At 35.1% G+C, this 27363-nt stretch overlaps 1 protein-coding gene and 1 pseudogene across 1 annotated transcript in view; one reads left to right on the top strand and one right to left on the bottom strand.

Moving 5' to 3' along the window:
• Positions 1–27363, bottom strand: part of Mrps28 (mitochondrial ribosomal protein S28) — a 103056-nt gene that overhangs the window by 53713 nt on the left and 21980 nt on the right. The window contains exon 2 of the mRNA XM_040293920.2: positions 25118–25299. Within this exon, the coding sequence (XP_040149854.2) occupies positions 25118–25299 (182 nt within the window). The remainder of the gene's footprint in view (positions 1–25117; positions 25300–27363) is intronic.
• LOC101957464 (small ribosomal subunit protein eS8-like) lies at positions 23038–23958 on the top strand (annotated as a pseudogene).

Raw genomic sequence — 27363 nt, 5'->3', positions numbered from 1 at the left:
CCTTTATTCATTTACTTATATGCAGTATTGAGAATCGAACCCAGTGCCTCACATGTTCTAGGCAAACACTCTACCACTGAGCCATAACCCCAGCCCTCATGATACTAAAAAAAGAAAAAAAAAAAGATAACATACTGAATAACTTATTTTCCTTTGCAAAAGATGACTGAGAGGCTGGGGCTGGCATTAGACCTCAATAGTAGTCTAACATTTGTGAGGCCTTGTACTAAAAAACAAAATCAAAAAAAAAAAAAAAAGGGGGATTGTTATGGTTTGGATGTGAGGTGTCCCTCAAAACTTATGTGTGAGACAATGCAAGAAGATTCAAAGGAAAAATGATTGGGTTGTAAGAGTCTTAACCCAATCAATGAATTAATCCCCTGATAGGGATTAACTGAGTGGTAACTGAAGTGGTAGGGTGTGGCTGGAGGAGGTGGGAACTGGGGTGTGGCTTTGGGCATATATTTGTATCTGGCAAGTGAAGACCTCTCTTTCTGCTTTCTGATCATGATGTGAGCTGCTTCCCTCCGCCACACTCTCCCGCCATAATGTTCATCCTTGTCTGGAGTCTCAAGGAATGGAACCAGCCTTCTATGAACTAAGACCCTCTGAAACTGTGAGCCCTCAAATAAACTCTTCCTCCTTTAAAATTGTTCTGCTCAGATCTTTTAGTCACAGCAGTGAAAACGCTGACTAAATCAGTGATGTACTAAACCTATTTAAGAAAAAAGTCATAATTAATAGAAGAAGAACTTTGATTATCTTACTAAGTCATCCACTAGAGAGGCAGAAATAATTTGGAAAGTTTAGATACCTATTTGAATAATTTCAAAGAAGAAAGGAAATATTGAGCTGGGCATGGTGGCGTACACCAGTAATCCCAGCTACTGAGGACGCTGAGACAGAAGCATCTCAAGTTGAAGACCAGCCTCAGACACTTAGCAAGGCCCTATCTCAAAATTGAAGAAAAAAAAAAAAGACTGGGGATATAGTTGAGTGGTAAAAAAAAGAACCACTGGGTTTAATCCCCAGTACCTCTGCCCCCAAATAAATAAATATAAAGACAAAACTAGGGTCTGGGGAGGTAGCTCAGTGGTAGAGTGAAAAGGGTTTGAGTTAGGTCTCCAGTGCCACAAAAGAAAAGGAAAACAGAAGAAATCTATAAAGAACTCTAACAGAACAAGATTTTCTTTACTTAAAAAACCAAAATTTAAGCCAAAAATAAATCTCAAGAACTCTTGTAGGCTTTTAAAATAACTAGAAACAATTCAAAACTTTTAATGAATTCTGCCCTTTCTCTAGTTACTAAAGTAATATCTGAAATGGAAAAAAAAAAGACAGTAAAGAAAAACTTAGTCATCTGCAACAAAAGAAGAACAAATATGGTTACACAAGGTAAGAAGAAAATAGGAAAATTAAGCTTCTGCTCAGAGGTCAGTGAGCATCTTCTATAATGTCACATCACTGTTGAATGCATTCCCACCTATTTTTCTTATTTTGATTCTGAAATACCAGCTATTAAGAAAGGGATTAAAGAAGACATGGTGAAATATGAAACAAGAGTTAGCTCTTTTTCAGAACACATTTCTCCCTGAACCCATTCATTCATTCTTTAAATAAAAGCATCTATTACTCTGTCATGCTTGAAGAGAACCGTGAACAAGAAGCAACAAGTGTTATATCATTCCTACTGGGCTTATCACACGGGAAACCTCTGTCCAACAAGTTCAGCAACACTTTGCTAACCTTATTCACTGCCACAAGAAGCTGTGGCTTCACCTGCAATTCAATAACATTAGTGAAACTAGAAGATAACACCTATTTTGCTTCCATATCATCAGACCTCCAGATCATGGATTTTTAATCTATGATCATGGACACCTAATGGCCAGTGGGTATGTTAAATGAAATGCGCTTACTGGCCCCCATGACTGCATGCAAAATGTTATATGTACATACGTGTGCAAATTTTCCTAGACAATGTGCTTTAACTGTGATCTAAAATGGGCCTAGACACATCAATGATTATAGCAGCACAATTCACAATAGCTAGACTGTGGAACCAACCTAGATGCCCTTCAATAGATGAGTGGATAAAAAAATTGTGGCAGCTATACACAATGGAGTATTATGCAGCACTAAGAAACGACAAAATCATAGAATTTGCAGGGAAATGGATGGCATTAGAGCAGATTATGCTAAGTGAAGCTAGCCAAGCCCTAAAAAACAAATGTCAAATGTCTTCTTTGATATAAAGAGAGCCACTAAGAATAGAACAGGAAGGAAGAGCATGAGGAAAAGACTAACAGTAAACTAAGACGAATGGGGGGAGAGAAAGGAAGAGAGAAGGGAAAACATATGGAAATGGTAGGAGACCTTCAGTGATACACAAAATAATAAGAGGTTATGAGGGGCAAGGGGGTGGGGGGAAAAAAGGGGAGAGAATTGAACAACAGCAGAGGAGGTAGAGAGGGATGTTGGGAGGGGAGGGGAGGGGAGGGGGGATAGTAGGGGATAGGAAAGGTAGCAGAATACAATAGTCACTAATATGCCATTATGTAAAAATGTGAGTATGTAACAGAAGTGAGTCTGTATTATGTATTTGGGGAGTTCAAAACCCAATTGAGTCGAATGTATGAAAGATGATATGTCTTGAGCTCTGTAATGTTTTGAACAAACAATAAAAAAATAAAATAAAATAAAAATAAAATGGGCCTAGAAAGTATAAATGCTCACTACTCTAGGTGTAGGAAATTCCCTAGCAATTCTATCCTACTGAAAAGGCTGCTGCCATATACTAACTCAAAAGGCACTTGGGAAATTCCTTATCGGACATTTCATAGCACAATATTCAACGAGTTGAACATAATTGGCAAGTTATGCTTTGCTCATCTAAATTCCATCCTAGAATGTTTTGAGTACCAGCAATCTAGTCAGTCTGTCAGACAAAGACTTCTTCCAAAACAACTGTTTACAGAACTTGGGCTCCAGCAACTCTTGCAATATAATCCTTGTGTATAACGGAACCACAGAAAAATAACTCCTTAATTTGTGGTTAGAATAACCACTGTAGAACAACCTACAGTGGGTGGCACGAAACTATCACAATTATAAAGTAACCAAGCAAATAATATACTATGTCTCTAACAGATAAAATGTTATAAATCCAAAACATACATTGCTATAAATAACATCTGTGGTTATTTGCTGAGATACTCTAACATTGCAATGACAAGGGCTACTTTTAAGCATGTTTTATAAAAGAATAACTAAAGCTATTTGACAGGAGACTGGGTGGCACCACATGTATTGTCTGGGCTAAGAAATGATGTGGACTGCACTGTATAGTAACATTGGGAAAGCAGTGACTTTAATATAAACAAACAATGGATTTTCCTTAAAAGCCATGATAAGGGAGAAGAAGGCAGCAGAAGTGGTACCACGGAACCAGCTGACCTGCAATTGGGCAAACCACTGAATCAGAGCAATCAGTGTGTCTGTGTGCATTATTTGTTGACAGCTATAATCAGATCACTGCTCCCAAAATTAAAATCATAGATTTTGGAGTGGGGAAAGGCTCATAAGCATCAACATACAGCAGAAACTGAGGACCAAACTGGGCCTGTGACTTGTTCAAGTTCACAAAACAGAATGAAAAGAAATTGAGTCTCCTGGCTCTCTTATTACACTGCCTTCTTTGCAGAGAAAGGTATTTTTAATTGAAATATAATTCTCTTGAGATACAATTACCAACTTAAACAATTTTATGTCTTTTAGTATATTCACTAAAAACAGTTGTGCATCCATCACCACAATTTTGAACATTTCTATCACTCCCCAAAGAAATTGTATTCTTTAGTCCTTACTCCCTTCAATGTCCCTTTGTCACCCCTTCTTCTCATCCCTAGGCCACCACTAATCTACTTTCTCTACCTATTTGCCTATTCTGGACAACTCACATAAATGGGATCATACAATAAGAAGTCCTTTGTGACTCCCTTCTTTCGTTTAAGAATAAAATTTTCAAGCCAGGCACAGTGATGCTCACTTGCAATCTCAGCTACTCAGGAGGCTGAGGCAGGAGGATCATAAGTTTGAGGTCAGCCTTAGCAATTTAGCAAGACCCTGTCTCAAAATAAAAATTAAAAAGGGCTAGAGATGTAACTCAGTTGTACAGCACCCTTGGGTTAAATCCCTAGTATACCACTCTTGCCAACACAAAGAATAAAATTTTTGAGATTCAGCCACATTGTGCCCACGGCTCAGTAACTTTTATAGCCAAATAATATAACAGTGTGTGGAAATGCCATATTTTCTTTATCATTTATCAGTTAATGAACATTTAGATTGTTTTCACCTTTTGGCTATTGCAAAAAATGCTGCTATAGACATTTGTGTGTAAGTTTTGAGTGGACATGTATATCATTTTTCTCAGGTATGTACACATAGGAGTGGAACTCCTGGATCATATGGTTACTGTAACCACATAAGAAACTGCAAAAAAGTTATCTAGAGTAGTTTGCTCCCTTTTATATTCCCACCCATTAAAAAATTCTAGCTTTTAAATCATAACAATCATATCATGAACTCTTTAATTTTTGATTATAGGTAAGTGAAGAAAAAAACTCAAGTGTTGATAAATATAGTTTATCTACCATTATATGAAACCCAGATTCAGTGTTCAGAATAAAAAGATAGCTTCAAATTACTATTTTTAAAAGGGCTATAATATAGTAAATATTCTCTTTATTATTTACATCATATCAAAATATTATACATGAGATAAATGTCAAACACTTAAAATTTTGGGGAAATCTTAAAAATAAACTAAAAAGGACAAACTGAATTTTTACTAAGTGACATCCACATAACTTAATTCATTAGAAGGGGAAATTATTTTTAAGATAGAAAAGTGACATATGTTCAACAGGGCAAAGCAAATATAGTATACAGATTTAGAACAGAACACAGGAGCTAGCATCTATAACCATTCAGTAGAGATAATAAAGATCTATTGCCCAAATGGATTAGTGGTAAGCAATATGAAGACCAACAACTTTATAAACTATGTAGAAAACTGTACATTCTGGATGGCAAGGGCCCTGATTCTATTTACTAGATATGCAACCTATACTGGAAGGCTGGGAAAAGTCTGTGTCTATGACTAGTTAAGTGCAAAGAGAGATTAAAGAAGAATCTAGCCAAGCATCACTAACTCCCATGAGTGTTTCTGTTGAGGAGAGAGTCCAGAATTGGGGGAACAGCATCAAGTAGACAAGAGGCTAGGAGGAAGTATGAGTAGGAACACAAAGAGAAAGTAAAGATCCTGCAGATGGTCAATTTCCATATATAAAATGGTAATAGTATTTATGTCCCAAGACCATCTTCCTGCATACTTAAATCATCTCTAGATGACTATAATACCTAGCACAATATAAATGCTATGTAAATAGTTGTATTGTTTAGCGAATAATGACCAAAAAAAGTCTGTACATATTTTCAGTACAGATACAATTTATTTTTCTGACTATAGGCTGACTATATAGTCTTTCTAGTTCTGCTATTACAAAGACTTTATTCCAAGGAAATAATCAGATACTAAAAGCAAGTTTTATGCACAGAACTGTCACAGAAGTATCATTTATAAAACTAGTGAAAACTAGAAACAATATCAATATATATCAAATTGTGACTAGTTAAATAAGTTATACTAATGAAATGCTATATAGTCTTTTTTTTTAAAGAGAGAGGAGAGAGAGAATTTTTTAATATTTATTTTTCAGTTTTTGATGGACACAACATCTTTATTTTTTATTTTTATGTGGTGCTGAGGATTGAACCCAGCGCCCTGCACATGCCAAAGGAGCTCATTACCGCTTGAGCCACATTCCCCAGCCCGCTATGTAGTCTTTAACAATATTGTCATGACATAGTTATATAGCCCCAATGGGAAGTCGAGTCATAAAACAATTCAAAAATAAGATTTTTTGTTCAGAAACTTTTTTTAAATATGTGTAAAAATCTTTTCACTAGGTAATCTTTGTTTTCTTCTTCAATATACCTGAATTTGTACTTTGCAATCAACTTGAATTACTTCTGTAAAAGATGATGGTATTTTTAAAACAAAAAGGTAAACAATCTTAACAACATTAAAAGCTCATGTACATAGATTACGGAGATACCTATAATGCCAAGATAAATAAGGTAAAAAAAAATGGGCATTTTTAAGAGAAAAACAATACTAAGTATATAAAATTTTGATCTATTTACATAAGACTGAAAAATATTAATAACCTTAAGCCTAGTTATTCCACTCAGGAAATAATCCTATAGATGTTTTGTAAAACGATGTTTAAGGCTGCATCAATTGTAAGAGTGAAAAAATAGAAACAACATCTAACAAAGAGGAATGCCAGAAGAAATTAGGATGTATCTAATGATATATAATGCATTCAGCACAGTGAAAAGCTGCTATGATATAAATTAAATGAGAAGCTTAAGTTTAAAGAATTATTGACAGTCTGATTAAAATGGTATACAAACAAAACCAAACCTGTGGCTGAAAAGTCTGGTGGGAAGTACACTAAAATGATTGTGGAATAATGAAGCATAAACATTTAAATACTTACGAAGTTTCCCATAGCTTTTTTATAAAAATGCATTATTTTTTCAAGTCAAAATGAAAAAGAATAAATTAATAACAAATAACATAAGTACAACTTTACTAATATGGCTTGATCACTGAAGAATATTAGCTTTGACACTACAGTAATTATTATATAGAATAAATAAATGATTTAAAGTTTTAATCTAAAATGAAGAGGTCAAAAGAATTAATTAGGTTTGGACTTGTCACAAATATCTTTATAAAACAAAAGGATATATGAAAATATTTTAAAAGAGTATATAGAAAAAAGAATATTTCCATAAATTAAATTTTCTGCATTTTCGGCAAACTATCAATTTTAATATACAAGAGCACAACATTTAGTATTTACAACAAATATACAAATAATTCTTCCTAATTTTCTTTTTGTTATAAAAATTAAGCTAGAAATATTTTGCTTGGTTAATTATCCAATTAAAAAATTGAAAATACAGCCATACACACAGAAATGTAGACAGACCAAGTACAATGTAATAGTTAAAAAGACATATAGTACTTTGGAATTCAAACTAACAAGGTCAAGACAGAAACAGACCATTATTAGTCACTGACAGCTTACGACTGACAATGGTGCAGCTGAATTTAGCTCAACTTGGTTAAACGGTGTTTAATATCATCTCTGGTAGTTATTTGGTAAAACAAATGGAAACGTGTGTAAGGTAAACTCAGACCATACTCACTGTCCTTTAAAAATTCTTCTATAAAAGATGATGGTTCTGTGTTTGATCCTCAGCACCATATATAAATAAATAAATAGATAGATAAATAAATTGTGTCCGACTACAACTAAAAAAAAAATAAATATTAAAAAAAAAAACAAAAACAAAAAAAAAGATGATGGTGACAAAAGTCGCTGAATCTTTTTAAAAAAATGATACTTAATTGTATGCTTTTCCCCCCTGATAAACATGTAATTAATTTTTAGATTTTTTAAACTGGTTCTTTTCAGTTATAAATGACAGTAGAATTCATTTTTAAGTTTTTAAAAGAACTATAAGAATAAAAATCTGTCCCAATTAGAGACTGCTTGGGATGTCATTCTCACAGGGCAATCTGAATTGAGTCAGGCTGCAATCCAACTCTGCTGAAAATACAGTTTATGGATTTTTGCATAAATTTAATCATTTCTCTGGTCTGAGTTTCCTTGCCTAAAAAAATGTGGATAATGTTGCCTAACTCAGAACATTACCCTTTTCCTTTACGAAATTCAATATCATTTACTTCAAATATAAAAAAGGCAAAAAAGAGAGTGAACTATGACTATATTTAAGGTCCAAATACAGAATTTGAATTATTACTCTATACCACCTTTTTTTTTTGCAAAAACAAAACAAATAATAAACAAATACAGTGTCCACTTTCCAAGAATTGTGATATTTTTATTTTTCCAGAAAATGAGTGATAACCACTCCTTAGGAAGTAAACACAGAACAAACTCATTTAACCTGAGTTAAAACATAATAATTAGAGTGGAAAGAGGTGAAATAACATAGTCAGTACTTCATGTATTGTTATTTTTTGCACTACAGAAAGTTTAAAAATGTTATCAGAGCCAGGCACAGTGGCACACACCTGTAATCCCATTGATTGAGGAGGTTGAGGCAGGAGGATAGCAAGTTCAAAGCTAGCCTCAGTAACTCAGCAAGATCCTGTCTCTAAATAAAATACAAAAAAGGGCTGGGGATGTGGCTCAGTGGTTGAGTACTCCTGAGTTCAATCCCTGGCACTACCACCCCCCACCAATCATAAATTCCCAGAAACAAACACAGCAAAAAGTATTCAGACACTAAATTTTGTTGTTTTATTCTACTCCTTGGAGGTAGGGAGGAATAAAACCTGTATCTCCCAAATTCCCCCAGCCCCTAAAGGTAAATAATTTTTATTCTGAAAACCATAGAAATCCAAGAAGAACTGCACTTGTATAGATGTCAATAATGTCCTTTCAAAATGTCTATAATGTGAGTGTCTTTATTCTTTAAGAGGCAGGACTGGAGAGTTAGAGGCCGGAGATATACCTGGATTAGAATCCCATCTTGGCTATTTAAGTCAGAGGGGCTCAGGGAAAATGTAGACCCACTGGTTAGGTAACACAAAAATTATTCCCAACCCTCTTATCCCCCGTGACACTCCACAGTGAAAAAGTCAATGAAAAAAAAATTTTTTTAATTACAAAAAGTTAAATGCTGTATTTTAGAGTTTTCCCTGCACCTAGAGAGGGGGCATGTTATACATATCTAACCAGAGAAATTTGGAAAGGTTTCTAATAAAGTTTTTGTTTCCCTGACAACAGAGACAAACAAGCTGACCCTGAGTTCTTCATTCTTTCTCCCTCTAGGCTGCCCACCTATAGTACCAACAACCTTAAGGTACCTGTGACCCAAGAAGCATGAAGCCTGATGCTGATGCTGAAGCATGAAGCACTGAGGGAGTCAAGTTGTTGAGGCAACCCCAGAAGCTGCCAACATCCTGGATTGTTATGCAAGAAAAATAAGTCTCTTAATGTTTAAGCCACAATCTGTCAAGATTTCTGCTATTTGCAATTGTCACAAGTCTAAATAATCTGGAAAGTCACCTAAATTCGCTAAGGCTCACTTCCCTCATCTATTAAGTAGGTGCAATGATACTAAGATACATGAACAAAGGGGGGAAAAAATGTGACACACAGAAAAGGCTCAATCATGCCAGCTGTTTCAATGGAGATAGCCTTATTTAATTCTCACACCAACCACCAGGGGAAAGCACTATCATTTTATCGATCCTTAAAGAAAAGAAAGTTGAGACTCCGAGAATTAAGCAACTTGCTCAGGATCACACAGTTAATAAGGAGTAGAGCCAGGATTCAAATTTAGAAATCTTTATTCTGGGACTAATGCTTAGAAAAGTGACTAAACACAATAAGAATTGACATTATTGGCTATAATGATTATGACAATATGAACAACAACAATAAGAACTGGCAGGAAATTTCCTTTCAATTTTGGAAAATAGTAAATTCCCATTGAATTCAATATTAATTTTACTTTCCTTCTTAAAATTAAGAATGTTTTCATTTCTTCCCTGAAACAGGAATACTCAAGCCTCTTCATCAAAAGTAATTTTGTTCCTTTTTAACATCAAAGGAACATTAAAAACAGTATATCTCAACCAATACTTGAAATACTCTACTATTAGCAAAATGATTTTGTGAATCCTGTCTATCCAGAAAGTAAACAATTTGGCTGGAGGTATTATCACTGGTAGAGTGCACACTTAGCATGTGCCAGTCCTGGGTTCAATCCTCAGCACTTAAAAAAAAAAATGTGAGTAATAAACACTGTGAATTTACACTCTATATGGTACTATGCCAGATATTTAAAGATTATTTTTCCCCAAAGATTTAGCATATGTTGGTTTTCTTAAAGTGACTAAAGATCCCTCTAGAGGGAGAATTCCTTCAGAGTGCTACAAATTAGGAAGTTGCTGTTGCTGTTATTAGTCATCAACACCATTATCAACTACCACTACTAACAAATATAAAACTTATCTCACAAACCAGCATATGCTAAGCTTTGCTTTTAGAACATTTTTCTTCAAGCTTCAGATGTTTCCTTCAGTAAAGTAAGAAGACAAAGAACTTTTTAAAAAGTCATGCTCAAGGCACAGTATTCAAAACACAAAGATAAATTCAGAATTAAGTTTCTAAATAAATTACATTCAGGAATTGGGTAGGCTAAAATATTTGCAAGAGCAACTAGAAAATGATATTTAGTTTCTGAAGCAGATTTTGAGATTTCAAGAGTTATGTTTAGCTGTTAATTTTCCAAATAGTCTGAAATATTGTCTTTTTAGTAAATAAGAAAATAAATGTCATGTAAAGGCTTACAAAATGAATGTTGAGTAAAACAGAAATTTTGAGACCAGGTTAGCTTAAGTAAAAATGTTAAGTCTCAAAATATGTACATTTACAGCAATATAGTTTGGAAGCCAAATAATTTCACATCATATATTCCACATTGAAGAAGCTATATCTTTGTTCATTATTTATCACAGTAAATAGTTATACTGTGATTTTCATAAGAATGCAGTATATAAAAGAAAATGCTTTCAAGGAAAATATATCAAGGAAACATTCATTTGCTTAATAAATTCAAATATGACAGAGGCAGTAGCGCAAAATCCACATGAACATTATAATATGCTCAATCAGTACTAATTAAGGACCTAATTATACCTACTTAATATCTAATTTGCATTTTAAAAAGGAACACAAAGTATTCTATTTTAGCTCCAAAATTAAAGTTCTCCAAAATTAAAACTTTAAAAGAAACCTAAATTTATTTTATATTTATGGAAAAAAATATTTTCTTAAAATTTAGAAAAAGCTGAGAACAAAGCACATTTTCAAGTACTGGGCTATGTTGAACCTGAATGATTTCTTACTCACTAAATGAAAAAAAAAATAGATATATAGACATGGAGACGTTCATAAGTTTCATTTATAGGCACATAAAATGTTTTCAAATATTAAAATTATGTAGTCTTTAAAATGAGAAAACACTAGAACAATCCTTTCAGAACAATTATTATCATTATATTGGTAGTACTGGGGATTGAACCCAGGTCCTCATGTATTTACATGCTTTACCACTGAGCTACACCTCAGCCCCTTTTAGGAAAAATCCCATTGGCTAAATTGGCCTAGGGTTTAGATTCCCAAGTAAAGAACTTTTCCTGTACAACATGATAAATGCAGGATTAGAAACAAGGCCTCTTATGAATTCTAGATAGGGAAGAGGGGTGGGAGGAAAAGGGAGGGAGCAGAGGATTACCAAGTATGGTGGAATGTGATGAACATCATTATCCAAAGTAAGTGTATGAAGATATGAATTGGGTGTCAACATACTTTATATACAAACAGAGATATGAAAAATTGTGGTATATATGTGTAATAATAATTGTAATGCAAAAAAAACCACCAAAGTACACGTATAAAGACATGAATTGGCGTGAACATACTTTATATACAAACATGAAAAACTGTGCTACATGTATAATAAGAATTATAATTATAATGCATTCGCTGTCGTGTATCTAAAAAAATAAAATCAATTAAAAAAATAAATAGTTTATGTCAAAAAAATTTTAAAAAAGAAAGAAAAAAAAAAACAAGGCCTCTTGCCCTCTGCTCTCATTTTCTTTGTGATACTTGCCTTGCTTATCTTCCTGGCACATGCCTCAAACTACTTCTGTTAGTCAGCTTACCTTTACTGTAACAAATACTTAAGATAAATAAACTTAAAAAGAGGAAAAGTTTACAAAAGCCAAATGTTTTCTCTGATAGGCCAATGCATACATAGTTGAGTGGGAAGATAGGGAAGAATGAAGGAACATTGGACTGTGCAGAGGAAAGTGAGGGGAGAGGTGGGGTTGTGGGCTGGGAAGGACGATATAATGAGACAGACATTATTACCCTCTATATGTGTATGATTACACCACTGGAATGACTCAGCACCACATACAGCCAGAAGAAGAAGTTGTGCTCCATTTGTGTACAATATGTCAAAATGTATTCGATTGTAAAATAAATAAATAAATAATAAAGAGGAACAGTTTATTTTGGCTCACAGCTACAGAAGTTTCATGGTCCTGTTGCTTGGGTCTGTGGCAAGATTTTCATCATGATAGGAGCATGTGGTGAAAGAAACTGCTCACCTCATGGTGGCTGGCAACCAAAGAGAGTGAGGAATAGACTGGCCTCCCAATAACCCCTTCAAGGACAACACCCTGCTGCCCCAGCTTCCTTCCCCTAGGCTACTCTTCCACCACCTCTCCAAGGTACCACTCTTGGCAATAAGCCTTCAGCACCCAGGACTTTGCAAGGCATTTAAGACCCAAGCTAAAGCACTACCACATCTCCTTCTGGCCATTTCTATCTTTTAAAATTTTATAAAATACTTCCTATAGGAATACAGATCAAGAACAGAAAGGTAGAAAGATAACCAAGAAAATAAAGGGCTGTGACAATGTCAAAGAAAAAATAACCAACAGTGTTGAATAAGAAGGAGGGCTTGAGCCGATGACCAGAGGCCACCGATGAGCTTTACTAAACAGAATGGGGAGGGCAGTCTGGCAGGCTGGACCAAGGACTGAATTTAAAATTTGAGCAATATTTGAGACAGGGGAGAACAGACCGATAGCTTCCAGGGGAAACAAGTTATTTGTTTTATCAAATTCCCTATAAAAGACAATACTGAGAAAATTTAAGGTAATGAATAGGAAACCCAGAGAATCATATGAAATTTCAGACATTCAACTATTTTTGACTTACAAAAACAGCAATTTCCTATGGTTTAAACTTGAACCTGAACATTACCAGACTTCTACAAGGCAGTCACTCTCACTTAATGCAGCATGAACACAAACCTATAAAGGTGTCTATAAGTGTCAAAGCCTCTGTATTTTGGATTTTTTCCTGAAAAAGGCAGAAGATATACAGATGTAGAGCTAATTCCAGGTCTGTGGCTTTTATAAGCCTAATTTCTTATTCCCAATCCCATGTACCAAATGCTAACAGAATAATCCAAATGTGTCTAGAACAAAGCTCAGCTTCCTGCCCTGTGAATGGTTCCTCTACCCAACCTCCCTCCTGCTGTGACCTCCAGGCAGTCCTATCAGTCTCAGTTTGAATCCTATCAGTCTCAGTTTGAACAGCCTCCCCCAGCTTTCTGTTCCTATCCTTCTTACTCCAATCCAGCCCCACTCCACTCCTGCTTTGATCACTACTAGATTCTCGGAACTGGTCTTGCTGGGTCCGCTCTACTCCACGCACGACTATACTAATATCAGCATCCCAAAACCGCCATCCTCAAACACCATGCTTCTGCTTCTCCCATCATAACTTTTCAGTCTGAAATTCAGAGTATTTTAAAAGAATCCTAGCCTATCCAGCAAAGCAAACTGTTTCCCAAACCCTAAAATGTCAGCCACGCCAAGAGATCTTGACCACTGCAATGGTTTTAAAATATGTACATGGAAAAATAGATTAGAGGATGAAAGAGAATGATTAGCAGGAAGTCACTAGGACAAATCCAGGTATGAAGTACAAGATATCAAAGGCTGGAGCAAAGCCCCAGTGGCAGAGACAGAAAAGAGAGCAGATTTCAGCGATTCTTAAGAGGGAAGGTGGACAGAAGCTATGGGTTGATTAGATCTGGGAGGAGGGCTAAAATGAAGAGAAAGGAGTCTATTATGTCTCTCAACTTTCTAGTCTAAGTGGCTGGGTGCTAATTCAATTAACCAAACCAAAAATGTGGTTTTGAAGACTAACTAAAGTTAGCAAGGCTCTCCTGCATGAGAGGGAAATAACTATGTAAGAGAACTGATTTCCAGTAGCCTGAAAAAGAGCTTTTGCCTCCACTGGATTGCAACTGAGAGAAAGAAAGAGAAACAGTACAGCCCAAGCTAGCACTGGGTCTGACAAACTTTATAAATGTTTTCTGAACTAGTCCAAAGTTACCAGCAGTTTATTCAGTGTATGAATAAGTAAGGAGACAAAGTTTTAGATTTTGAAATCACAGTAGCGAAGAAAACAATAAAAGTATCTTGTAAGCATATAGGTAATCTAAGCTAGAGTAATGTCTAATAACAGTAATATTACTGATAAAAATACTTAACATTCAAAATGGAGCAAAAAGGGAAGTTGTTTCCATTTTTTTAAATCTTGCTCTATCATGTATTTGTTTTTATAGTTATTACATTCTTAGATTTAAAAAGTTTTATTGATACAAAGATAGAATATGTACATGGATTTTGGTACATGTCTCCTTCTAAAAGGCACAGACTGATTCCCTTCCCCTTGAGTGTGGATTCATTTCTAACAAACAGAATATGGCACAAGTGACAATGTATGACACCATCATGAAAAGTATTATATTTTCTCCTTGCTCTCTCCTTAGATCATTCATGAGAACACTTATTCAACCCAATGGAGATGTCAATATGAGAAGGAACTAAGGCTTCCTGACAACAACCAGCATGCTATAGTTTTGATCTTAAATGTCCCTCAAAGGCCATATGTTAAAGGCTTAGTCCCCAGCCTATTACACTATTGGGAGGTGTTGGAGCCTTCAGTAGTGGGGTCTAGTGGAAGGAAGTAATTTCATTGGGGTGAGCACCTGAAGGGGATACTGGCCCCTGGCCTCTTCCTGTTTCTCTCTTTCTTCTCAGCTAACATGAGGGGAGCATCTTTGCTCTATCATACACTCATCACCATGATGTTCTGGCTCACCACAGGCCCAAAAGCAACAGAGGCAACTAATTATGAACTGAGCCTCTGAAACCATGACTCAAAATAAACCTTTCCTCCTTAGAAGCTGATTTTACCTTATACATATACATATACATATATATATATGTTTTTATCACAGTCACAGAAAACTAATACATAGCACTAACTTGCCAGGCATATGATTGAGCTAACTTGAAAGAAAATTCTCCAGCCCCAGTTAAAACTTCAGATGATTGATACCCTTGACAGAACTTTATGAAATACCTTGAGTCAGAACCATCCAGCAATTCCTGGACCACAGCAATTGTGTGAGTCAATAAATGCTTACTGTTTTAAGACACTAAGTTTTGAAATACTTTGTGATATAAACATAAAAAACTAATTCAGTCACACTGAGTCCATTCTCAATTCTATGCCATTGCTCACACCATTTCCCCTGAGATTTTCCTTCATCATTCATCTCCCGTAACCTCCCCCATCTTTCAGAATCTAATTAAAGTTCTATGTTTTGGAGAGATACTTTATTTATGAAATTATCTCAACATTTTCTCTAGCATTTCCTTTGAACACTTCTGTTTAGCCACATCGTTCACTGACACATTTGTTCATATGTTCCTCTATATTACAGTGCTATATATATCTTTTCTCTTAAAGATGTCTTAACAGTTTTTTAAATTGCATTCAGCACATTGTAATTAAGGTACTCAATAATTTGCTGAGAAAAATCAGCAAATTATACACACATGCACTGTGGAAGTGTTTTTGAATAGTATAAAGTAGTGGTTAACAAAAATGGACATATGCTACACTGCCTCGGATGCTTACTTACTGCCATTTCTGGGTAAATTACTTAAAATCTCTGTAAGCCTTAGTTCTTCAGTGTTTTTCCCCCCTTAATGAGGATCCCAAGTGTCTACATAAGAGTGTTAAAAGGTTATAGAAATCAATGTATGCAAATCTTTGAACAAAGCACCCAACATGGAGAAAGTGCTCAGCAAATGTTAGTTATGATTTGTATAATTAATCAAAATTACAAAGTATATGCTGAAATTATGGGTTCCTAAGAGTCAATAGATGTTATCAAGTGGCAACCTAAATTAATACAAAATTCTACAAACTAAAATAGAACTCAAACCTTCTATTAAGATAACTTCTAATTGTTCAAAAATCCACTCCTAAGCCAATAGGAGCCTGAACCAATTGCAGGAGTACAGACTTGACTTTTTCTCTCTGTCCCATTAAGATACTAACTTCAAAGCTTTTGTAGGAACACTTAATTGTTTGCATTCCTAATAAGCAGTTACTGAAGTAGTTTCCTGATTCACTTTTGACCTTTACAGTCCTGAGAAGGCATATAAGGCAAACTACTAGACATATAAATTTAGTCAGTCTTTGGACTAATAGAACCATACATGTGACTGCTACATAAAGTTAAGTCAATTTTGTATGCCAATCAAAATAGAATCAGAACAACCAAACCATCAGAACAAAATCCAACAGAACTTTGCATGACATATATGAAAACAAGAAAAAAAAAAAAACTCTAATGCTATTTGGTCTGAATCACATGTGTTTCATGAACCCAGAACATTTCTAAAATCACATTTTAATATGATTATTTTTAATATGTAATTTATATTTTTAATATATAATTCATATTTGAACATATTCTTAAGGTTTGTTATTATAAGTTAAATATAACAGGCTTTCTTTCCCTTAAAAAAATCAGAGTTCTGTTAAAGAAAAGCTCATAGGATGGTTTTAAATCACCAATCTATTCAAAGCTATGCATACTTTATAATTGTGTTCCATGTCCTCTGGAATAAAAAGATCCACCTTATTCAAATTATTTTCTTTTTCCTCCAATACATCTTGCAAACTTTAGTTTTTGAAACATTCAATATACATTCCACTTTCTATTTGACCCTACATATCATAGAACCTGAAATAGAAACAAAGACTGGGAAATTAGCTTGTTTATTCCACCTTAGTGTCAAACAAAAGCACAAATAATATTCAGTGCACGTGCTAGTTACCTTAGAGCTGCCAATCATGCTTGTTTTGAAACTCTTCGATTTTCAGAGGTGTCAATCATGAATACTGTGATACAGATGCCCATGTAGAGACAATGCTTTAAAAAACACAACCCTCATTTCCACAATAATAAATAAGTGAACTTTACTTATAACTGGACCTGAGGATTTCACAGAAAATGTCCACAACTCTTGAAGAATCAAACCTAAAATATAACCATAAAATGAAAAGATTTTTGGCTCTTGATAAAATATAAGACATATAAATTAGCCACAGGGATTTTATAATTTCAGTAAAAAGAGAAATGTTCCTTGTCCAATAACTAAACAGAAGTATTATGACCACAAATGGAAATCATGTAAATCTGGGCAAGTGGGTAAAAATATCAATACAATACATACCCCTTCTCCACCTCCCCAATATAACCTAACTCACTACCTAACTAGTCACTTACATCTGAAATAAACTATTCAAAATGTTTACCCATCTCATAATCCATTACTATTCAGTCAACTATACTATCACTTCCATATCCTAAATTGCTGTCTCCTTTCCCCATGAGCAGACTTAATTCACATCCACATCATTTTGTTCCAATAGTTTCCTTACTAAACTAACTCTGCATCATTCTTCAACATAGACTCCATACCTCTGCCAGAATGATCTCACTGAAATGCAAATATAATCTGTTACTTGTTGCTATTTTAATGGCTATTCCCCAACTTCAGAATCCAGCCCCACTTTCTTAGGAGGGCATACAAATTCCTGAAAATCTGGATCTATCTGCCTCCCCACTCTTCTACCACTCCTCCTTAACTTAAGCCAATTACCTGCCTAGCTTCCCCGGAAAGACAGGCTCTGCTTGCTGGTAGTGTTTACCAAGTGCTGCTCCCTCACCTGGAAACACTCACTGCTTGCACTTAGTGGCTCCTCTGTATCTTTTACAATTCAGTTCAACTATTAGTTTCACTGAGAAAGCTTCTCTGACACAAACATTTGAACTATTGATTTCCCTCTTCTCCATTCCTATAGAATCAGTAAAAAGAACTGAATGGTATACCTATCAGTTTAGTCTCTATGCCCAGATTTAATCAATTCTCAGAAAGCAGAGATTGTCTTTAATCCACACATCATAAGCACTAAATACAGAGGCAGCTTATCAGAGCTGCACATTAAAAACTTGCTAGTTCAATGAAAAACTGTTCCATGCCTGATTTAAAAATAAAATTAATAAAAGTAATTTCTTAAGACTCAAAAGGTTTTACATGCATTTTCCAAAGCAATCAAACTAATCAGTGCTATAAAGTGATTCTTTGGGCTTAACAAAATTGCTCATTACTGCCAGGCAAGGTGGTGCACTCCTGTAATCCCAGCAACTTGGGGGGCTGAAAGCAGGAGGATCGTGAGTTCAAAGCCAGCCTCAGCACTTAGCAACCCTGTCTCTAAATAAAACTCAGCAGTTATGCACCCCTAGGTTCAATCCTCAGTACCACCCTTCCACCCCACCCACTCATACTCCCCACCCTACCCTACCACCCCTGCTCCAAAATTGCTCATTACTTATAAATTCACTATAAGAAATGGCACCACCTCAAATAGAATTTGGGACTCAATAATCCCATCTTATTTTTCCTATTGTTCCTATTGGAGGTGCAAAAGCTTCAACCATGATAAATGTTCATGTCCAAAACACTTAACACCTTGACTAGTTCAACAAACACTGTGCTGATATGTGACAATCCCTAGGAAGGGCATCAGTGAACAGGCAGTCAACACAAGCAAAACTCTGAACCAGTGACACTTTACTTATCAGTAAGTTAGTTATCTGATGACAGAACCCAATGAGAATTAAACAGGAGTTTAGGAGCTGTCAAAATACATGTTGAAGCCCATGCACTAAAGTGAAAGCACTTCACTTACAGAAGTGGCTGTTAGGTCCTCACTAATATACTAAGTTCTCTTATTTTAAGCACAATAAACATGGTGACCAATTTATCAGCATCCAGAAACAAGAAAATTAAGAGGTCTGAGAAAGTTATAACAGGCAGAAATGGGCATAATAGCAAAAAAGGAAAGTTGAAACAAAACTACAGAACTGGGAGGTTATGTGTTATTAAGTAATAATTCTATATAGCATTTGATGATATAATACAAAAATTGATATTTATAATTATGATCTTGGCTCATCAACCAACCAAAAAGGCTAAATTACTTTAGGTATAACAAAGTTTCAAGAAAGTAGATGATACATTTTATTTTATAAAATATTTTTTAGTTTCAATTAACCTGCATTTAATTTATTTATATGCAGTGCTAAGAATCAAACCTAGTACCTCACACATACTAGGCAAGCACACTACCACTGAGCCACAACCTCAGCCCAAGATGATTTATTTTAAAAAGCTCCAATAAGGAATTAAAAATCAAGCATGAAATGACCAACTTTCTATTATTTGCAGAATAAACCTTTATAAAATATATCCTTCCCAAATAATATGAAGCAATTCTGACTTAAAGTGACTAATCAATGTCAAACATTAACCAGTTACTATGACAACAGGTCTCACTATAATTATAAGATAGATCCATTCCAAAATAAAACCATGCCTATTAGTCATTATCTTATTGGCCATAACACTATATAAATATATTATTCCACTGTCTTAGTTGGTTCAGGCTGCTATAACTAAATATCAGAAATTATAAACAACATAAATTTATTTCTCAGAGTTCTAGAAGCTATGAAGTCCAAGAACAAGGTGCCAGGAGATTCAATATCTGATGAAGGGTGGTCCTGGTCACAGGTGGCACCTTCTCACTGTGTCCTCACATGGCAGAAGGACCAAGGCATCTTTCCTAAGGACACCAATCCTATTCATGAAGGCAGATCACTCATGATCTAACCGCATCCCATTAGCCCATCTCTTAAAAACATCACCTGATGATTATATTTCAACATATGAATCCTGGGGGGACACAAACATTCAGAACACAGCAGCCGTGAATACCATAACCCAGAATCTCAAAATGAACTACTCATCATTCCTTAACAGCCCTGCATGGGGCTCCCTATCTCACTATCACCTTAACTTCAGGATCCCTGGTCTGAAACTGCTTCATAAGTGAGACTATTTTAGGAGGTTTTTAAGACACTTGAATGAATATGTTGGACCACTTGGAAAACAGCACAGTAAGGTGAAAAGAACATCGATGGGCTTCAGATCTATACAGCAGTAGGTTTGGATCTCTGCTTTGTTAATTTCTAGTTGTGTCTGCAACACATTACTTATGTTCAGAGACTCATTTTCTTCATTTGGAGAATGAAAATAATGTGGTCTACTTACTATGTTTCTTGTAAGTTATAAATGAAACAATATATATAAAATGCCAATGTAGGTTTTCAAAAAACTAACTGGTATGATTATGAAATGAAATAGAATAGAATATGGAAAGAGAGCAATCTTAATTCACACTAAGACAAATTTTGTAAAATTGTGTGTTATATTAATATGACAGAAGAAAAAATATCTGAAGGGAAGGCAGATCACATGATAAGAAAAGTGCTTTGTTTAAATCACAGTAGAAGCCCTCTGATTTAGATTGGTTCATGGAAGTAGGTCAAAGTAAAGATTCACAGAAAAGGGCACACATATACTACAAAGACATTAACTTACAGCAAATCAGCATGGATATTCTGAAATGAGGCCAATACCTTTTCTCTGAGTTGGGGTCCACACACACTGGAGCTCAGCACCTACTTCCTTACATAAGAAGGCCCACACTACAAGATCTAGGCCTGCCAGGGCCAGTCACATGAAAGCAGAACAAGAGCACAAGAGATGTCCAGCCCAACAAGCTGGTCTATCTAGTCACATTATCTAATCTTGTAGGGGTAAAAAATGGGAGCACAGAAACAATCAAGCCAAATCTCCTTATTTCCCCTTTCAGTGCTATCATCTTTCCCACCAATGACAGGGACAATAAGCAAACATTTGAATAAAGTAGGTTCCTACTCACAACTTTTGTTTTAGACACAAGTAGAAATAAAAAGTAAATAAAACTATATGCTGGCCTGACAATATTTTCTAAGTGTAAGTGACAGAGATCTGTAAGAAACCTAGACAAGGGTTTTTAGAAAGAACCTAAATATTTCTACATATGTAAGAGATTTAGTAAACCCTCTGTGAAAAGAATAAACATGATAAGTAAAAACTGAATAACAAGGAACTTGCTAACTTAGGAAGTCCTTCTCCCAAATACAATGTGTGTAGGTTCAAATTGAATATTGGCTGAAGGAAACTATCCCTTTGCACATACTATTAGAAACAACATTTCTGATCCACAGGATAGAGAGGAATAGAGCTTAAGCTTTAACTCCTGTTTCTCATTTCTCTCTCTCACCCTCCCCACTTTTAAGGTACTTTGATGGCATTTCACACTTATACCAACAGAAGTGGAGGTCAGAGACCTTTCTGACTATTGTTATTTTCTATTCATCAGCACCTTGCCACCATATTTTCCCCATTTTCACTTTTATAATTACCAATATTTTAAATTGATTTATATACTTGTTTCCTATCTGTTCCTCCTTCTCCCATTAGAATATTCATTTCATGAAGGAAGGAAATTAGTCTGTTTTGTTTACCAACCCTTAAAATTGTGCCTGGAAAATTGATATGTTTTAGTCACATTTGAATGAGTGAATGAAGGAGTGAATAAACATACAAATGAACAAATTTATTTCTAGACCACTCTGACTGCTCCTTTTTCAAGATCCTCATTCATGAATGTATTGATTTTGCAAGTACTCTGGAAATTTAAGTGGGTATTTCTGGATGGTGACTGGATACTGGACATGTGGTTTCATGGAAGCAGGAGCTGAGAGAGAACTATAGAATACAGAAATGCAGGCATTTAACTCTTCTACAAAATCAAAAGACTATAATACAGTCACTGCTCCAAAGACTAGAGAACTTATTTGCAAAATTATTAGGATTATGACCAGCGTGGTAACATATTCCTTTAATCCCAGAGATTCGAGAAGCTGAGGCAGGAGGAATCCAAGTTTGAGACCAGCCTCAACTACTTGGAGAGACCCTGTCTTCCAAAAAAAGAATAAGAAAGAGAAAAAAAGCCTGGGGATGTAATTGAGTGGTAGACTGTTCCTGAGCTCAACCCACAACACCAGCCTGCTCGCCCCCCAGAAAAAAAGGGAAAAAAATTACCATGAGTCATTCCCCCAAAAGAGTTTTATTAAACAGATTGCTTCATTGGGGGGAGGGGAAACAGATTTTAAAAAGAAGATTTCTTTTTAATATTTTTTTTAGTTGTTGATAGACCTTTATTTTTTATTTGCTTATTTATACGTGGCACTGGGTATCGAATACAGTGCCTCACACATAGAAGGCAAGCGCCCTACTGCTGAGCCACAACTCCAGCCCCTAAAAATGGGATTTTAAACATATAGTAACTTCCATATGTGCATATATGGTATGGATATGGTTTTCAATAAAAATTTAAGATTTAATAAATGTTGCAAGGCTCCCGTATTTAACCACTTAAAGCTATACTATACATAAAGTAAATTTAAATCATACTATAGCCCTAAATAGAGAAAGAACTGATAATAAATACTGATATTTAAAATGTTGTGATTTAGCAAATAAGACATAAAAATCAAATCCTAATTCTAGATTCCGAACGCATTCTGAAATATTACATTCAAGAATATGACATAAGGCTGGGGATATAGATCAATGGTAGAGCACTTGTCTAGCATGCACAAGATCATGGGTTCAATCCCTGGTACTGCAAAAAAACAAAAAGAATATGACAGCTGGGTGCAGAGAAACACATCTGTAATACAGTGGCTCAGGAGCCTGAGGCAGGAGGATTTCGCATTCAAAGCCAGCCTTAGCAAAAATGAGGCACTAATTTACTCCAACAACGCTACATGATATATAATATCGTACTAAAATCTGAATTGATAAATATATCCAACTTATAAATTTCTTTAGGTCTTGATACTTCTGAATGAGCTTGTATGTTATTGGATATACTAATTCAAACCATGCTCAAACCATTACCTCCCATGCCAGGAAGTGTAAGAAGGTCATTTTCTTTCCCAGGTATAAGCTGCTTTACCCACCTACCTCACTAAGAACTGGCTGGTATCTGATTAGCAGAGAAAAAGGTGTCCTGGAGCTGGCTCATATTAGCCTGTGAGAGCACACTATACACATATCTTCCCAGCCCTGCATTCAGTGATATCACATTAGTAACTGAAATTGGCCATGATAAATATTTATACCACAGAAATTAACAAATTGGGTCTTTTTTTTTTTTTTAACTCAAAATCTGATTGTTGGTATTGCCTCATTCCAACTGGCACCAAGCAATAGGCATCTGCCAGAAAAACTGGCACAAGTGATGAAAGACTGGGGGCAAGAGAAGGCTCTACCACAAGAAAGAGAAGTATGAGTTGGGACACCCTGCTGCCAACACTATGATTGGACCCCACTGCGTACACACTGTCCGAGTGCAAGGAGGCAACAAGAAGTATGGGCTTTGAGGCTGGAGTGTTGTACTAGCAAAACAAGGATCACTGATGTTGTCTACAATGCATCCAGTAATGAGCTGGTCCACACCAAGACCCTCATGAAGAACTGCAGCATGCTCATTGAGAGCACACCATACCAACAGTGGTACAAGTCCCACTACATACCGCCCCTGGGCTGCAAGAAGGGGGCCAAGCTGACTTCTGAGGAGAAAGAAATTTTAAACAAAGACTGATCAAAGAAAATTCAAAAGAAATACGATGAAAGGAAGAAAAATGCTAAAATCAACACTCTTCTGGAAGAGCAGTCAGGGCAAGCTTCTTGCCTGCATTGCATTAAGATCAGGACAGTGTAGCCAAGCAGATGGTTATGTGCTAGAAGGCAAGAAGCTGGAGTTCTATTTGAGGAAAATCAAAGCTGGGAAAGGTAAATGAGTCCTCCTCCCTTCTGTCTTAGCTCATGTAATACAGGTGTTTATTATTCTATTCCACCCTTAAAAAATCTGATTGTTAAACATTTACTCACTTGTGAATGATCTGAGGAAATGTATATTCTGTTAATTTTGTTGGGTCCTTTTCATACTAATGTAGAATGAGCTTATGACCCTTCACTGGGTGAGCTCCATTATCATCTACATCTTTAGATGCCTAAAATTCTCAGAAAGAAACAATTCATCCCATAATTCTCAGTTACATTCAGAGTAGGTTCTCTTCTTATTCATTTCTACAATATATTTCATTCTTAAACTCATAAACTTCTTCATTACTGTAATTTATTCTAACATGTTACTGATTACTACATTCACCATTATTTTACATACCATTCAGGAGAAAAAAACATTATCAATAAAATTGATATACCATCAACTGTAAGATGCATTCTGATACCAGAAATATGAAAATCTGAAAACTTTTCACATTAAAAATTGTTGAGAAATAGTCATTTCTATCTTGCTTACTGTTGTTTTCCCTTTTAGAATCTTAGTTCAACATTTCCTTTAACCTTGACATGCTACTCCTAGATCTCCCATCTTAGTGCTTTCCCCATTGTATATTTATATTTAGAAATATCTTCATCAGTACAGACTACAAATAACAACTAATTCTACTAATATAATTATAATAGGAAAAATAACAATCTGGAAAAAGAAATGGAGAATAATTTTAAAAAACGATATAGCATCAGAATTTGGTAAGGTAAAAGAAAGGAGCATCAGTGAAGAAGCAACAGGGGGAGGATTCCTTTATAAGTGGAAAGAGATTATGGAATAATAGAGGCAAAAAAAGTTTACAGGAAAAAGGACCTCATGAGCATATACTACTACAAAGCTTGCTTTAATTTTATGGTATGAAATGGTTTGTTACTGGGATGAACATTCATACCTTCTTCCCAAATGTTATCAGTGCTTTGATACGATATGAATATGACTGAATATGACTAACAAATATATCTTAAGCACTTCTGATTTTTCTTCTAATAGCATTACCAAGAGAAATAAATATACTATCTTTTTAAATCACCTACATCAAACAATGATTTTGAAGTACTTCTTTTAAGAACATTCTTAAAGCACTTGAAAATGATTTTACTTACTCTCCATCCACTTCTGGTCTTTTACATACACAATGAAACTTGCCACCAAAATCTATGTAAAGATCATTCTCCACAACATGAAAGATCCGTCCAATGACCAATTTATCCTTGGCAGGCCCCATCTGTGTCAGAGGAGAGTGTCTCAGCATGGATGCGAAGGATTCTACATTTTTCTGAGACTCCTAAATATGAAAAGAGATATTTATATACATAAGATTCAACATGAGATACAATATGGCAAGTATAATGAAGTCTTACAGGGAGATTTTTAAAAGCCAACTTGTTCTACATTTACATTTGTAGCAATAATAGATGAATATAAGTGAATTTTTGCTTTTAATAGCTAGTTATTCTGCTGCCCTGCAGCAGAATAAAATAGACATTATTATTGTTGTATGTACATAGGTGACTGTATGACCAATGTGATTCTGCAACCTGTACAATCAGAAAAATGAGAAATTATACCCCATTTGATTCAAATGTATGAATTGTCAAGATCATTGTACTGTCATGTGTAACTAATAAAAATAAAATAAAATAAAGATGTTGTGTCCACCGGGGAGGGGGGTAGGGGAGCTAGTTATGCTCTTCAACTTGCTCTTCTTCCTTTTCATTCCTGAAGTTGAACCAGTGAAAAGTAGACACCTACACTTGGCAGGTGATGGAGGGATGAGGTGAGTGTGAGTCTCAAAAGCCCAGGCAGATAAACAACAGAGGGGAGTCTGCATACCAAGTATCCTAGAATAGGGGCCTGGGGTGTGTCAGAATCTAAAGGTGAGTAGGGCATCCAAAGAGACCATTGACTATTCCTAGTACTGACATTTGATTCAGGTTTGGTGAGAAGGACTATGTATTTAGTACAAATTCAAATATATATTTAGATAAAAACACCTAAGGACCCTTTATCACAATTATCAGTCTGAACATGAGTTCTTGTACTAATTTAAATGACTTGAGTTTAATTTCTTTCTTTTTCAAAAGGTAAAATCCCACAGGAAAAATAGCTTTTTCAACTATTTTGTGCTGCTCACTTTCTAGGAGTGTTTTTTGCAGACACAATTCACTTGAGGGATGGCTGAACACGTAATGTAACCTGATTACTCCTTTTTTTTTTTTCTCTTATAATTTTTTTTCCAAACACATGCTTTTGTAGGAACCCATGAACACAGAGATGTACCTTCTACTCATCTTTAATTTTCACAAAGAATGATGTGTGCATGCTTTGGCACAAACTAAGGGAAGTACTACGTTTCTATTTGTGAGACTTAATCACAGAAGAACATTAACAATTTGATCCGGCTACCTACATCCTGTACTTGGAGTGACTTTTTACATTTGTTACTCAAGGAAAATTACTAAGTACCATTGCATATTTACTTTTTAAACTACACAACTATAAATATGACTTAATTTTAGAGCATGTATTACTCCAAGGATTACAAACTCAAATGCCAGGCCACATAGGAGCTAGATATGCAGAAGAATATGTACCCAGCCTAAAAGGTGCAGCCACTATTCAATTGCACCTGTGGCTACAATTCAAGTCCAGTTATTGCCACGTTTTAATTATCCAAGAAGCCCCAAATCCATACATTAACATAAAATTTCCAATCTTAAAATACTTATACATTGAAAAATAAAAATTTTCCACTTTACAAATCAGGCAAAACACACTCAGGTATTGAATTTGGCTCATGGACCATGAGTTTATGGCCTCTGCCTCAGGAAAAAGAAAGCCAAAACATCTAGTTGGTTCTTTGAAAAGATAAACAATATCTCCTAGCCAAAACAAAATAAAGACAGAATACCCAACTCAACAAAATTAGAGAAGAAAAAGGAGATATCACCAAACATTGAAATACAGAGTATCATCAAGGACTATTTTTGAAAACTCATAATGAACTGAAAAATGTAGAAGACATTAATAAATTGTGTATTTTTGACTATTTAAGAAGATTCTGAGATCTTTAGTAAATCTATTGTGAAATACCTGTTTCATCATAAACTTTATAAAACTACAAATAATGATTTTTTAAGACAACTTTAAATTCAAGGGGAAGGTTAGGGATGTAGCTCAGTAGTAGAGCACTTGCCCAGCATATGAAGCCCTAGGTTCAATCCCCAAAACCACAAAAAATAAAATAACTTGGAAATAACTTGTTATTGCTTTCTGTTCAATTAATTTTGCTTTTACTTCATCACATTTTACAATGAAGGCAAAAGCATTTCCAGTGAGTGAAATGATT

This window comes from Ictidomys tridecemlineatus, chromosome 7, assembly GCF_052094955.1.
Source record: "Ictidomys tridecemlineatus isolate mIctTri1 chromosome 7, mIctTri1.hap1, whole genome shotgun sequence".
Taxonomy (NCBI): domain Eukaryota; kingdom Metazoa; phylum Chordata; class Mammalia; order Rodentia; family Sciuridae; genus Ictidomys; species Ictidomys tridecemlineatus.
Note: the sequence above shows the minus strand (reverse complement) of the source record. Positions and strands in the feature narration are given on the sequence as shown.